Genomic DNA, 14,651 nt, shown 5'->3' with positions numbered 1-14,651 from the left:
AAGCAAGTGATATATGAAAATATGATTCACCATATGTACCACTCAAAATCATACTTCACTCACTAATACTTTCAATCAGGTTGAGTTAAACAAAGCTTTTTTGACCCCTCAATATGTTACAATTTCACTGTTTGTTCGCGGCGATAAAATGTTATTTTCTTTTACAAGAATATATAAGAAAATTAGTTTAAGAGAAAATGTGTTACATAAATGCAAAAGAGTGTACAAGTAGTTAAATTAGTACAATTCAGAAGTTTTTCATGTAATTGGAAATTACATTTGGGAGGATGTACAATTGTGCTTACACCATCCACCTGAGTATGGCGCAAAGCAGTAAACGGCTGCTGGGAAGAAATATCTATAGTTCTATACATTGCAAAAGATCTTGTGAACAATCTAGTTGAACTGGCAACTAGCACATTCTCCAACTTGTTCAACCAACGTAGCCATGACCTATTTGAAGTACTGGTTAAGACCCCCCAAGCATTTCTAATCCATCTAACCTTTACACTGGAGGCAAAAGAAAGATGTGGTAGCTTGGCCAGAATCCAACTTCGAACACCAGTGGGGGACCCTATAATTGAGAAAAGAGTGAGAGCATCATCATCATTCATCGTCATCTAGTACTTCGTTGTGAGTCAAAATCCAGACCGAAAATGAGGTACCCATCTTCCCCAATGATGCGTTTCCAACACTGAGACGTGGTCCTACGCTACAGGAACCCCAGCTCGGTTCACTTTGCTCTATCTCAGCTAAAATTAAATGCACGCAAGGTGCTTGTGAAAATGCCTCTGAGAAAACCCCCTAGTCATTTTGATGGAAATTTTTATCTGGTACTCTCTCTAGCTCTTTTACGTTTTTGGGTTTCTTTTTCCATTATTTATTTTATTAAGTTATGACCGCATTATATGAGTGCAGAAGTGTTGTGAAATTTAAGAGTTCTCGCCAATTCTTGTGACGAGAACTCTCTTCTTCTCCTGAGTTTTTATACTCGGGAGATGAAGAATTAGACTTGGGTATCTAGGCAGACTAGGCGATCTAGAGATGGAAAGATTGCAGAGTGACAGAGAGCACTTATATATCACAACTATTTGGTTGTGACCACCACCATATTGTGACTTCTCATTCATTTCGTCCCCGTAGTGGACCACTAAAACAGATAGATCATGGCCTCTTTCTGTTTTATTGTTCCAATTTTTTTTGGTGAGAAATGAGGTAGAGGTTGGTTGGCTAGAAAATTGTTGATCGACCACATTGGCGTTTATGTGTAGTCAATTTTGGAATAATTTCCTTATTTTAACTCAACTTTTTAACCAGATTTGTGTATTCTCGTTTGTGACATGGTACATTCACTACATTGTAATTGATATATTAATGGAGTCTGGTTGATGACTCGTGAGAAGCTTTAAGATAGCTGGAAAGGCATGCTTCATCTCCAAAGTTACGGCTTGCACACTTCTTTTGTGAAAGCAAGGAACTTGGAGTTCAAAATCTGTTGGTTTTTTTTAACCAAACATGTATAAACAAGAGCATGGTGAGATGGTTACAAGTTTCTTGTATATGGAGAGACAATTTTAACTTGACATGTAATAATATTGTCAAATTCTTTACGAAAATGTAAACTTTATATCTTTAAACGTAAGAACTAGACACTTGCTGTTAAATAATATACGTTCATGAATGCCGATACGTTTTATATATTCGGATTTGAGCTCACATTGGAATCAGATTACTAAGATGAGTAAGATCTAGTTCAAAGGCCATAATCATGTCTATATACCAAGAACTAGTTGATGCGGAGTCGCAATGTACAAGGTAAAATCGTAACAAGGGGTCACTTTCAAGTTTCACTAATAATTCACTCAATAATGATAAAGCTTTGAAGCTCAGAATGCGTTCGGTTCAGTGGGGACCAAGCACAATTCTGACTGATGAGAGGAGGATGAGATCCAACGGCTATAGTTGCCCGCAATGGACCCTCTAACAGTACTTCGGGGCTGTCAGAACACCATCGACGTCGGCCTTAATGATACGCGGCCCCCCTTTCCGTTTTGGGAATGTGTATTTAAGGAAGTCACGTCTATCTTGAATCCGAAAGGACCCATCACACAAGCACCGATCCATTTTCTTTGCTGGCTGGTCTTTAGGGTATGCTTGCGACTTGTCAAGTTTTGGTAAAACCGTAAATCCATTTTCTTATGTCGGTTGGTAACATGTAGGTAGAAATGAGAAGATTATGATTATTCAACCTTCATATGAGGTGAATTTAGATGTGACATAATAGAAATTAGAGTGTATATATCATCTAATATCAGGATGTGAAACTCGAAAGAGGTTGAACTCTTCTTGAGGTTCGTAAAGATGTTTCGAGACTTTTAAAAATATAAATCGAGTATTATCGGTTCATATAGTTGTAATTGTTGATATTTTATTTAATGATACATATATTTTTTTTTCCTAAAAAAAAACTAAATGAGATTCGAGGTGGGTAGAGTTTTCCCACAGTTTGGTGGCACAATAAAACAAGGGGAAACAAATGTGTAGTGAATGTAAGAGTTGATTTGGTTGAAATTGGTGAACAATGTTAAGTGTTGGAAAGCTGACATCCCAACTCAAATGTTGTACGCCTTTGCTTTGATGAGCTCATCCATTGCACGTCTAAAATGAAACTGTTTCATACATAAAACATGGAGCGATCACATACTCTAGTACAAGTAATACATTCGCTGATCATATAAGTGAAAACATGAACCTCGAAGATCGAATTTTGGTCTTAGGTGTTTTGATAGAATATAATTGCCTAACCTACAATATAAAACCAGCCCGAATTATCTAGTTCATTTTTCTATATGTATGATTGGATGTTGGAGTTTTCTGGTTTGCAGCACAGTTAGAGCCCTAACCCGGGATATTAATTAACAATCTTAAACAACAGTGAATTTCAGCACCAAAAGCCTAATTTGCAAAACGATTTCTTTCTTCACAAACATGACGGATTATAAGCAATTCAAGACATAAAACTCTAGCTGCTGCCTGGACCAGCAATTAGCCTTTATACAAATACATGCTGCCCAAAATTAAGCTACAATCTCACATGCATATTAAAGAACCCACTTTCAGTAAATTCATAAGCTCACACCCATTGTCTCTTCTTATTTTGAATCAATTGGAGGCCTAAAATAAACACTACCAGCGTACTCGATGTGCTTAATAATTAGAGCTTGGTCGTGTTACGATAATAAGTACGTATATATACTAGAAATGTCCACACACTCAATTTTTGTAGTACCGGGTACTTTGCGAAAATTAACCATATTCCGTATTGTTAAACAGCAACAAGCGTGGTCCGTGGACCAACTGTACCGATATTGTCCCAACTTAGCCACCTCACAGGTGTTGGGTTTTAATCACAAAAATTCTCGGTACAATTGGTTATATCCACCCACTTATAATCTCTATTTTATTTGTCACTTCTTAGATGTGGGATCTCTCCTCTCCAACACGTATTGCTTAGCAATAATTGGTCGCTAAACTTATTGATACCACGATAACTAAACTACGAAGCTCCTACTTACAGAAAACAAACTCATGTCACTAGACTAAATAATCGGAGACACGTTACGATAATTATATACTGTTGAGGGAAAGCAAGGAGCAACATCATGATCATGTGATCTGAATTCTAATGGAGGCAAAGGCATGTGAGCTTAATGGGGCTGAGAGGAGCAGGGTGGAGATGCTTATTGCAGTTTAGGGTTAAATGAAGTTGAGGGCTATAGTTGTGATGGGGAAAGTTAACTTGATTTGGTGTGCTTTGGTGTCTACTTTAGGCCATGTTTCAACCACCCCACAAATGGCCATCAGAGTAAAGCCAATAGCGAATCACATATATTCCCCTCATTTTAACCATTATTATTGCGCCTCAATTATTTCGTTGAAAACGTGATGTTCTTCATCTCATGCTTCTGATCATAGTTTGATTGCTACATTTCCTTCTATGTGTTTTGAGGTGCTTATGCTATTGCTATTGTGTTGGTACCTCAATATACTCCAAGTTTTATGGCTACTTTGTAATTCCGATAGGGATTCGTTGTGGTTTATTGTCATACATATTTTACCTCATACTATAATTTTCTATGTTTGTTCTTTTATGACAAACTTCTCTATGAGGTTACCAATATGAGTGTTTTGAATCAAGATCATAAGATCGATTTGTTGATAGTAATTGCAAGTACATCAAGAGGTTGAATACCATTATTCATGACATTCGAGTTGCGACGACACCCTTTTGATCAGTTTTCATTTACTGATGCTCCTGAATAGTATGAACATCAAAAGAGTAGATCTAGAATTCTAGATGCTATGTGTAAGAATTTTTAATGTTATGCCCCAACATTTTTCTTGGGTGCGTGGGTTACACAACAAGGTAGAAAATGTCATTTAGTCATTTCTGACTTACATGAGAACTTAGTGATGGTTGGATCGTCAACAAAGAACTATTAAAGAGAAAATCACATACGTACTGTAAAAACAAAATAAGAATAGAAAGATTGTTAATTTACGCTCAGGAAGAAGGTCACTAAGTGCTATGATTTATTATTTGATGAGAACGTCTTGAAATGTTCTCCACTAATTAACACAGGTGAAGAAAATTGCAGTCACATTGTAAAAGTTCAACGATAGGGTAGTGTGATTAGACACAAAAACACTATAGAACACAATAGTGAGTACTGATTACAAACTTTTTTTTTTTACTGATTACAAACTCGAAAATGTAGTTAACACTGTAATTGGAGTCATTTTTTTCGTAGCTGGAAAACGTAGTCTTCTTCGCTTTTTTGTGTTGTCGCTGTCGTGGTCGTAACCTGAAGAAATCAAACATGGTCTTGTTGTACATTCAAGATTCAAGATTTCACCAAGTACAATTTTAACTCTTAATTCCTCTTCATTAGAAATATTGCCATTACTCGGGCGTATTATGCGATCAACCCATGAAAGGTTGTACAGTTACTTGGTACCCGGTTCAAATCTCCATTTCCATGTTGAACTTTGCACTAAATCTCAAATGACTAAAATGAGTCAAATCATAACTACGAGAAAGACAAAAACTGAATATGATTAACCATCTTCAAGTCATAGCAATTTATTAGGTTTAAACAGGAGAGTAACAATGAGAAAAGTACAAACAGACATTTTGAATCTCTCCCGACTTAATTTCATAGTGATGAACTCTGGTTCCTCCTCACAATAGGAAACTACTAGCATCTAGTGAAACATCCGCTGGATGCGAAGGAGATTGGAGTTGTTGCTTCCATCAGTAGCCAGGTGTCGAATTACTGCCTCACTCGGTATTTGCATGTTATTGTAGTGGTGAAGTCTAAGGACGAAGGACTGAGCTAAGCAGATTGAACTGGCATATATGGTCTGTTCTGTGAGGCTCAAACCAGTCTCCTCCGGGACTGCTGGTGTCCATGACAGAAGAGAGCTAGCACAACTTGATTCAACATTGCCTGCAAAGAATTTTACTGAAGAACATTTTGTGGCTGTTGCCATTATTTCCCAATGCAACGTTGGTATCAAGAAGTGTTTGACAAACAGAAGAAGAAGCTCCAGAGAGCATGGAGCCAATGCCTTCTATGTAGGTATAGCATGGCAAAGATCCAGAACATGAGTTTCTTCTTAACTCGCTTAGTTGGGAGTGGCTGCTATTAGGAACCTCATCCCAAGCAGAGTTCATTACACCATGTGTTGGATAACGTTGTGGGGGTACTGATGGTGATAAAAATATGCCTGTTATATGATGAGTTTAGAGACTAAGAAATAAGATATTATTGTAGTACTTTTGAGTAGGCTAATGAAGCAATGATAGTGAATGTGAAAGACCTTAATTATGAGGCACCCTATTTATAATGAAAAAAGATATCCAAACCTTGGTAATCAGAAAGAAATGCTCCTAAACTTTTGGGCATAGGTTCTAGCTGAGGCTCCCTTCGGCGCTTGTTGTGTCCAGCAAGACGCCTTCTACAAATTCTTTTGCCTTCATCAAACTCCTCCAATGAATGGAACCTGGTAATGTGATGAAGAGATGTTAGTAGACTTGAGCAAGGAAAGAGACCAGGGTGATGTGAAAATTAAACAGCAAGTGGCATATGTCCAATTGACTAGGGATTTTAAAGAATATGCAAATACTGCTGGTTAGATCATAAGAATATGCAATCATGTACACATTGTCTAGTGAAGAAATTGCTCACAATTTTTCTATCCCTTTCATTCTTACCTGCAACACTGCTGACAGAACCGCTTCTCCTGCCCCTGAATCATTACCTTTGGGGTCTTCGAATGGAGGTCACATACTTTATGGCGCTGGTGATACTCCCTGCACAGGCGAATGTCGGATTTGCAACCGTCGACCAAGCATGAAGCAACCTTGGATCACAGCATTGGGTCGTCGGCTTCTCTTTGAAGATGTGTCATCATTATGGCAGCAGGGCGCTTTAACTTGCGTAATGAACCATTGTTCATGTCGATCAAGCACAACAGTTACACTTTGTCCTCCAATCACCTGAAGTCTTAAGCCTATAGAAGCAGCATTGGAGCAATGTTGGATAAGCCTTTCCTATTGGGAAACCTTCAAGAAACAGCCTATAGAAGCAGCATTGGAGCAAGGTGTTTTTTAAGTAACAGCCTACAGAAACACTCCCCTTTCTTTTTCCCCTAAATATGCATGTTCCTCCACACGTCACAAAAAATGGCAAAATCCAATACTAATCAACCAAAACATAGAACAATCTGATAAATTCAATGCATAGGAAGCTATGCGATAGTTTTTCTCTAACAATTCAGCCTAACAAATAAACAAAAACAAGGGAAAATGGAAGAAAAATAAAATGTAGGAGCAATGCATGGGAAATCAAAAACCAGTTTTGTGCTCATTCACACTCATACCAAGTACCTCTTCTGGACCAAAGCATAAGTTTTTTCCTGAGTTCTTTTTCTTGTACTAATCTTCAGATAAACGCTAATTTAATTTGGATCTTAATGACAGCATTGAGAATTGCTCTAATATCTAGCACCACTATTACTTTGGCTACCAATGATGATAATCACATGTACACTACCATTTTTACTCTTGTAAAAAGCTGTTTTTGCTTAACTTATTTGTTTTCTTCTTCTATTTCACTTTTCTCAATAACCTCATATTCAAATGCTAAAACTAGAACAAGATGTGTTTGAGGAATAGCAGAAAATATACTTGAGAAGATAGAATGATGGGTACCTTAAACTCAGCCCCCTAGGGCTCCGAACGTATCTTACTAATAATAAGAAAGGGGCGAGAGAATCCCAGTAAAGCACAGAACTTGATTTGATAGCTCCTCCTTAATTGGTATGCAGCTAGAGAGGAAGAGAAGCATGAAAGAAACTACAAGTCTATTGAAACACAAGTTTGGAAGAAGTTGAGAGCATTCTGCAACAGATGAACAATATATAGGAAGCTAGGTTTGGAATTCTTATCAGCCATTATTTGTCTGACAGAACAGTTCTGAAAGTTGATGATGAAAGAAAAATAGAGAGGCTGAGGCGACTTTCACACTAGTTTTCTGTTGAGTCTTCGGTCTTCACCCCCTTAAACGAGCTGAGCTTGTTGCACTGTAACGAGAAAAAGAGTGTCACAGTAATAATGAAGAATGGAGATATATAGCAAAGGAGAAGCAAAGTGAAAACGTGTGGTAGGGAAAATGACGGAGAGAGTGGAAGAATCTAAAGGGGTTGAAAAGAGTAGCATCTGTTGCACATACCATAATGTTCCAGATTATGGGGCTCTGAGGTATGGAGCTATACCATAAATTGATATAGAAGACTTAGAAAAATTGACCCCGGACCTCAGATGGGTACTTGATCACACAGTAGGAAACCAGTAGTTGTTCAACTATGAAAATGGTAACATCTCAATAGAAATGCGGACGACATGCAAGGCTCATGGTCATGGAGTCATTTGGTCACCCCCAACGTTCACATGTTGAACATCCTTATTTACTTTCTATTAGAGAGGAAATCTGCTTAAAACAAGAACAGATAAGGAAATCCATTATCGCTAATTGTAAAGGTAGTGTTGAGAGAGCTGTCTATGCTCACCGGCTTCAGCATGCTCAAATGAAAATGAGAAATTAAGACGACGGCAAATTGACTACACCAAGAGATTTGGCCATTACTAAAAATCTTTGATAACCATAAAAGCTTGTCAACTACTCTGCAAAATTCAGTACCCAATCCAGTTACAATGAGTTTGACTTGGGCACTAAGGCGCCAACTATATCTGAGGTTGGCACTTAAATCCGAACCAGTCAAATGGCTCAAGGCTAGTTTTCCCAAATGGGAGGCCAATAATTTATGATATGGATATAATTTTAACGGCAGACCTATACAAAGATCGTCAGAACTGTCCACTAGCTGATCGATTCTGTGGCAGCATCTTAATAGTAGCACTTTTTGTCCTTTGGATGACTTTAGTATTAGAGGCTGGGTACTTAAACCCAAATCGACCAGAACTGGAAGGTCCATTGCTTGTGCTTTCCAAAGCTGACGGGCCAAACACTTCTGAAATTCCATTATTCTGCTGAAACAATTGAAGAAGGTCAGTAGATACAAAAGAGAAGGAGACGAATATAATGGAACTTCTCATCCAAGGTGAAATAATTATATACAGGCCAAACCTATGACAAATTGGGTGCTGACAATTAAGAAGCAAAATATGCCCTGGCTAAATCAATCACGTCTCCAAGTGTACAAGACACTCAGCGGATATACAAGTATGATTAATGTTCCTCATGAAACACCACTTGTAGTGACTATTCGGTTGTTCCCGACTGTAATAATTCAAACCATCTTTTGACCCTAGAAACAGATGGCTACAAAACTGAATTTCATTGGAACCCAAGTACCGTGGTTCAGATTCAAATACATGACACAAAGAACCAGTCCGCCAAAATCATGAATGTAAATTGTTGCATTCATTGGGCAGTAAAAGGCAATTCTCAAGATCAGGTAATATGGAAAGGCAAAGGAATTAGTTTATAGGTCAGACCCCAGAAACTTTTAAAAACTTAAATTTCTTGAGCAGACATCCTGATCTAGGGAAGAAGGCCCAAAACTCATAAATCTGCAACTGAAACTTCTGAGGCCCAACTAGCCAGAAAATTAGTGGCTCAACCAATCATAAATACACTGGTAGGGAAAGGAACACCATGAGTCTAAAATTGGTATGCAGCAATTTTCTAGTCAGTAGTATCCAACAAATGCAAACTGTTACATGAGACTTATATAATTAAGTCAAATGCATTTCTATTATCATGTAAAAAGATTGTGATATCAGATTACTTTAACAATAAGACCACAACAAAGCTTTAACCCCTCCTACCAATGAACTACCCACATGAAAGATAAAACTCACTCTTGACGGTGATGCAGGGGGTAGCTCGAGTGCTGGCCTTGAAGACTTTAATGGTGTGACCTGCATGAGTCAGTTTTAACCAGTGAGATGCGCTAAACAACGGAGTGAGATGGAAAACCAAATTTCTACATGCAAACATAAATCATACAAGCGAACACAAATCATCCATACACGTCAAAGGCCGTCATAAGCCATAATAATCATTTAGCTAAAAGATCAAATAGACAGATGTGCATAGACTTGGATGAAGATCTTTACCAAAGATGAGGGTGCGTCTGGTGGTAGTTCGATACATCGCCTAGGAGAGTTGGACGATGATGCCTTCACATAATAGAGAATAGATTTAGCATGGTGCCAAATACATCATTAAAAGAATGTTATTAGTAACATAAAGTTACAGATTCATACAAGCAGTGAAATACTGAAAGGAAGCAAATGATAAGGAGATGATAATGCTGTATGTAATTGATTTTGTATACAAAGCAGTGCAATCGATTGTCAGAGCAAAAGAACCTAAAACTCTATGAAGTAAGACGTAAGAAATGATTGCCAGTAGTATTTACAAGAAGGGTTCAACATGCCTGAATTCGTTCTGTGGTTCTGCTATTTACCGAGTTATGGGCAAAGTCACACAACTTAAACACTCCGGCAGTGATCGGATCCTAGCGATGTCAAAATGCCACAACATTTAGAATGAAAGTCTACTGCATAAGTATAAAATCATTTGTCAAAGTATATGTATCTTTTTTCTAATACCTGCTTGCCGTCTAGTCTGTTAATCTTAGTTTCCTGAGATAAAGAAGAAGAAAAAATCAGACTTTGACATTGTATCCATATACTCATTTGCAGAAGGACAAGAAAAATTAAGATAATAAATAAATTCAGCTACCAGATCCATCACTGCTTCTTGAACTTCTTTAAAATCTGTGCTGATGTATTCTGTTTTTCCTCGTAGTTCAACAACCTGTAAATGGTTAAACAAAGGTTAACTTCACAAAACAAGAAGTAAAAATTAAGTAGCACATTAGTATCTGGCAGGGCCCACCTCCTTTTGTGTACTAGCAGTAGTTTCAATACTCTCAGCTAAATTACGGTCCACACCATCCAAGTTCGAAGATAATTGACGCCTGGTGACCTGAAAAAAAAAACAAAGAGTAGAAAATGGTTCATGCACAATTTGAAGGAATTCACTAACTTCCCTCGAGCACAGCAGAGTAAACTGACAGTTAAATTGTGTTATTTCTTGAAAAAAAATTGCATGAATAAGGACTAGTGACCAAAGTCAACAGAATATTAAGCACCGTACATACTATGGTCTTAAAGTCTTAATGACAGTTAATTAAGCCATCATATAATCAACATGATCTATTAACGAAGTCTTAGTTCTTCTAATTTCCAGACAGATGAGAAAAGAAAACTTACAGAAATTGATGAAAAGACACCGTCAATCTGTTTAGAAAAAGACTTGCCAGCATCCCCTAGACTACGTCTTGTTGCAAACATCATATCAGGAAGTTTCCACCCCTGAAAACATGTGTAAACTAAATAAACAGTAGAAGAGAAGAAAAGAATGGTAAATGTTATAAGTCACCAATCCGTAATTTCTTTGAATCATAATGACATAATGAGGTTATTTAGCGAAGGTGGTTATTAGTTCGCTGATACCAATCATATATAAAGAGCTAATGATAACTACTAAGCAAGCATAACTAAGAGCAACACACATATTGCAGTAATTTGTTTGTTGGTACATGCTAGTGCTTCATCTAGCAGAGATGAGCTAGGACTATATCATAATAAAAATAGCTTGGGGGAGCACACATGTCAAGCACTGCTTAGATTGTAGACAATTTCTAATTGAAAAAGGAAAAAGGAACCGTTAAGAGGTTGAAGCCAATGTCCTGACTAGTATTGTAAAATTTATTTGAAGCATATAATAACTGTGAGGGTAAACATATCTAGCGATCTATGTCAATGGCATTAAACCTTCACTGATATATGAGCATAATCAATCATCTCTGAAGTATTTGGTTGGATTTCAAACTGCCAATGGATGAATAAAACGGAATGATTTGTGGCGTGACAAGGACAGATAAATGCTCGGCATAATCACATGAAATTTCTTGTTCTTTTCTGTTCTTACTAGCCTTTGTTTACACATGCTCTGCATGTGAGGTATATTTCTATTATTTTCAGATTTTAAAAACAGCAGTTATTGTAGAGAGAAGATTCTGGAGAGAAAAGAGTGGAAATTAGATTTATTTTGTTCAATGTTTAAATAAATATTATATCTTGCAATTGTTATAGTTGTTCTTGTGATTTAATTCCTTCTAAAAGTTTTTTTTTTACTTTTGCGGCCATTTCTGAAAAAAAGAAAAGAAAAGGGAGTTTGGCTAACAAACCATCTTCTCCTAATAAGAGTATAGAAATAAAAAACAGAAGGAAACTAGAGTTAAATATTCAAATACCCTAACAAAGGCAGAAAGGTAACTTGATCTATAGAAAATTACAATATGAGTATAACAACATGTACGTATATTTTATTTTCCTGACAATTATCTACAGAATTCATGTATATATCCGTCTGTTTATGAAATAACGCATAACAAACCTCTTACCTTCCACCAAAAGTAGCCATACCCTGCCACTACTACAATAATCATTATAACATATCTGCTAGCACCTGCACTCTCAAAAAACAAAGAGTCAAAGAGTACCCATAAACTACTAGACCCTTAAAATCATGAGACACAAATCATATAATCAAGAGGCCAGAAATATTTATAAAAGGCAAGAGAAGGAAATTAAAACCTGTTCGACTCCCAGTTACGATTGTAATTGGCCCACTTGATGAATATGACTGCAGCTCCTGCCGTATTTTGTTCATCTGTACAATTTGAACAATTAGTCTCACTACACTAAGAACAATTCATATAGAAGTTAGAGCTACTCCATGTGCGTAGAAAGAAATGCATCCGGCATCCCTTATTCTAATACTTTACTACATTCCACAACACTTCACAATAACAATTTATAAACCACAAAAGAAACCTGAGCCATCAAAGCATCATTGGATGGTTTCTTGACCGAGGGTGTATTACTTTTATCGTCTCGTATTTGTTTCCACGCAATCTGTAGAAACAGGCCAAATATCATAATCAGCATGGTACAGTTTAAGTACATATCAGATCAAAGCACCAAGTGTCTACAAATAATACTAAACAGACTCTAAGACAACACTTTAAACATATTTACAAGACCACCAAAATATGTTTTCTGTATAAAGATGACACCAACTAAAAAAAGGCCCCTACATGCTGTTTTAAGAAGAGCAACTTCCAAACATAAGTAGCAGTTTGATTGTCCCTAGCAGTGCGGGAGAGAACTTAGAAAGCTATGAAAAAACCTTAAGCTCTATTAATTTCTGAGAATTGGTAGGTATATTCAGTTAAATGACTCTACCTTGAATGCACCAGAGACCACATCAGATACGCGTCCTTCCTTAGCAAGGTAGGAACCAAGTACACCTACAAACCAAGCACAAATCGATCAGCATAACATGACAATTCATTCCTGACAACAGAACCATCAGAGAAAACCAAACTGAACAGAGCCATTCACACAAAGTGCAAACGCTTTATCATTCAAGAAACAAAACATGTAGCTTGCACAACAGGAACAGCAACTCGCAGTCCTTCCACAACTATATTAATCAATCAATCAATGCTCTATTTGCTCTTCTTATAAGTATAAGTCACAGTGGATAATCACCCACACAATGCACATTCGATGACGAAAACAAACTGAATTATACAGCATTCTATGATCATAACAACAATCTAGCTCTGGCTTTGGCAATTCGAAACTCCTAGTTCCACTGGCATATGAGATGGCTCTATCAGAATGTCTATTTTTCTCCTAAACCCTAAATTATAACGCCACTCCGTCCGAAACCCTAACTCTTCTCCGGCGGTGCGAATCAAAACACTAGAAAGCTAATTCAGGACTAGATTACGACGAAATTGAAGCTTATGATCAAACAGATTAACAACACTGTCAATTATGAATTGAGGAATCGAACGATTGTAGAGTACCTGCGCCGACGAGAATCCCGACCTTGACGAGAGGCAGAGCCATGGATTCCGAGAATCGAATTTTCGGGGACTGCAAGTTTAGAGGCAGAGCAATCGGAGATGCGGCATCGAAGCCGATCGGAGGTGAATTGCCGGACGGGAATGGGTTTGGCGCGCTCGAGGGGTTTTTGGTCTCTGGGTTTGGGTGGGTATATCAGCTTAGACTGGCTTTCTGCAGCAGAAGCGTGACCAACCCTATTTTCCTACCGTGCAACCAAAGGTGGGCTCCGGAAGTTACGGATATGCCCTCTTGAATTTCAAGGTCTCCAGAGATTTTTCCAATTGATACATGCATGTGTTAGCTGGGCAACACATATATAACCATCAACATTAATCGAGTTTGCTATTGTGCATAGGAAATCGATTATTTTAATTTCTTTTACATCTCATAATCAAACCTTCTAAAATCATACATTGATCTTTCTATCCTTAAATTGTTCGAGTCGATACATAAAAGAGGATTCGAATCCAGCCCACCGTCAAGGATAATTGGGCGAGTCTCTTATATTGTTAGGAGTTTGAGTATGTTATTTGAGGGTCGGTAGCAAATTTTCATACATTTCGATACTTACGTTTGCCTGCTCTTTTGTATCTAACTACATGATCTCAAAACTGAAGCTCTATGTTGGAACCTAGTTAAATAGACCATATCAATTATACGATTTGAACAGTTATGAAATATATTAGTTAATCTGTCTAATCTTCACCTACAATTTATATATTTGACGAATTCTAATGCAAGTACACAACAATAGCTCGTATCATCGCTAGTTAAGTTATGCGCGCAACATGCATGACACAAGGCCTGACATCAACGCCTGATATCCAGCAAAGATGCAACAGCCAACATGCATGTATGAATTCTCAATTTACACATTTTAAGCATCCATTGGTATTACTCCTTACGTTATTTATCCAGCTCCACCTTACTAGCTAATTAGATATGATGCGAATGAGTTTTTACAAGCTGAACATTGCGTTCAAAGCTAGGATTCTAGAACTACTAGCGTGCATTCATTATTTGAGGATGCCAGCTTCAATTCAAGGGTTGATGGTCCAGTATTGCACTC

At 37.4% G+C, this 14,651-nt stretch overlaps 1 protein-coding gene and 1 pseudogene across 2 annotated transcripts; both read right to left on the bottom strand.

The window, feature by feature from the left end:
- Positions 1–5,100: 5,100 nt before the first annotated feature.
- Positions 5,101–6,321, bottom strand: LOC126792353 (teosinte glume architecture 1-like; annotated as a pseudogene).
- A 1,865-nt stretch (positions 6,322–8,186) lies between these two features.
- Positions 8,187–13,773, bottom strand: LOC126790276 (uncharacterized). 2 transcript variants are annotated; one of them, XM_050516454.1, is made up of 13 exons: positions 13,543–13,773; positions 12,911–12,975; positions 12,500–12,580; positions 12,260–12,335; positions 12,067–12,131; positions 10,871–10,972; positions 10,494–10,583; positions 10,338–10,412; positions 10,205–10,237; positions 10,030–10,110; positions 9,707–9,769; positions 9,449–9,508; positions 8,187–8,614 (listed from the first exon to the last, which is right to left on the bottom strand). In XM_050516454.1, exons 1-13 carry the CDS (start codon positions 13,583–13,585, stop codon positions 8,432–8,434), a joined length of 1,017 nt encoding a protein of 338 aa, XP_050372411.1. In that variant the 5' UTR covers positions 13,586–13,773; the 3' UTR covers positions 8,187–8,431. The 2 variants fall into 2 exon arrangements, with proteins under 2 accessions (XP_050372411.1, XP_050372412.1); XM_050516455.1 differs by having other exon boundaries at positions 8,187–8,611.
- Between the last annotated feature and the right edge of the window lie 878 nt (positions 13,774–14,651).

This window comes from Argentina anserina, chromosome 4 (assembly GCF_933775445.1).
Source record: "Argentina anserina chromosome 4, drPotAnse1.1, whole genome shotgun sequence".
Taxonomy (NCBI): domain Eukaryota; kingdom Viridiplantae; phylum Streptophyta; class Magnoliopsida; order Rosales; family Rosaceae; genus Argentina; species Argentina anserina.
This window is presented reverse-complemented; position numbering and strand designations above follow the sequence as displayed.

Excerpts from the sequence above, each read along its gene's own strand:
- LOC126790276 (XM_050516454.1), bottom strand. The coding sequence starts at position 13,585 with ATGGCTCTGCCTCTCGTCAAGGTCGGGATTCTCGTCGGCGCAG. Across the intron at positions 12,132-12,259 it reads CGTAACTGGGAGTCGAACAG|GTGCTAGCAGATATGTTATA; the intron begins GTTTTAATTTCC and ends TTGAGAGTGCAG. Across the intron at positions 8,615-9,448 it reads CCCCTGCATCACCGTCAAGA|CAGAATAATGGAATTTCAGA; the intron begins GTGAGTTTTATC and ends CAATTGTTTCAG.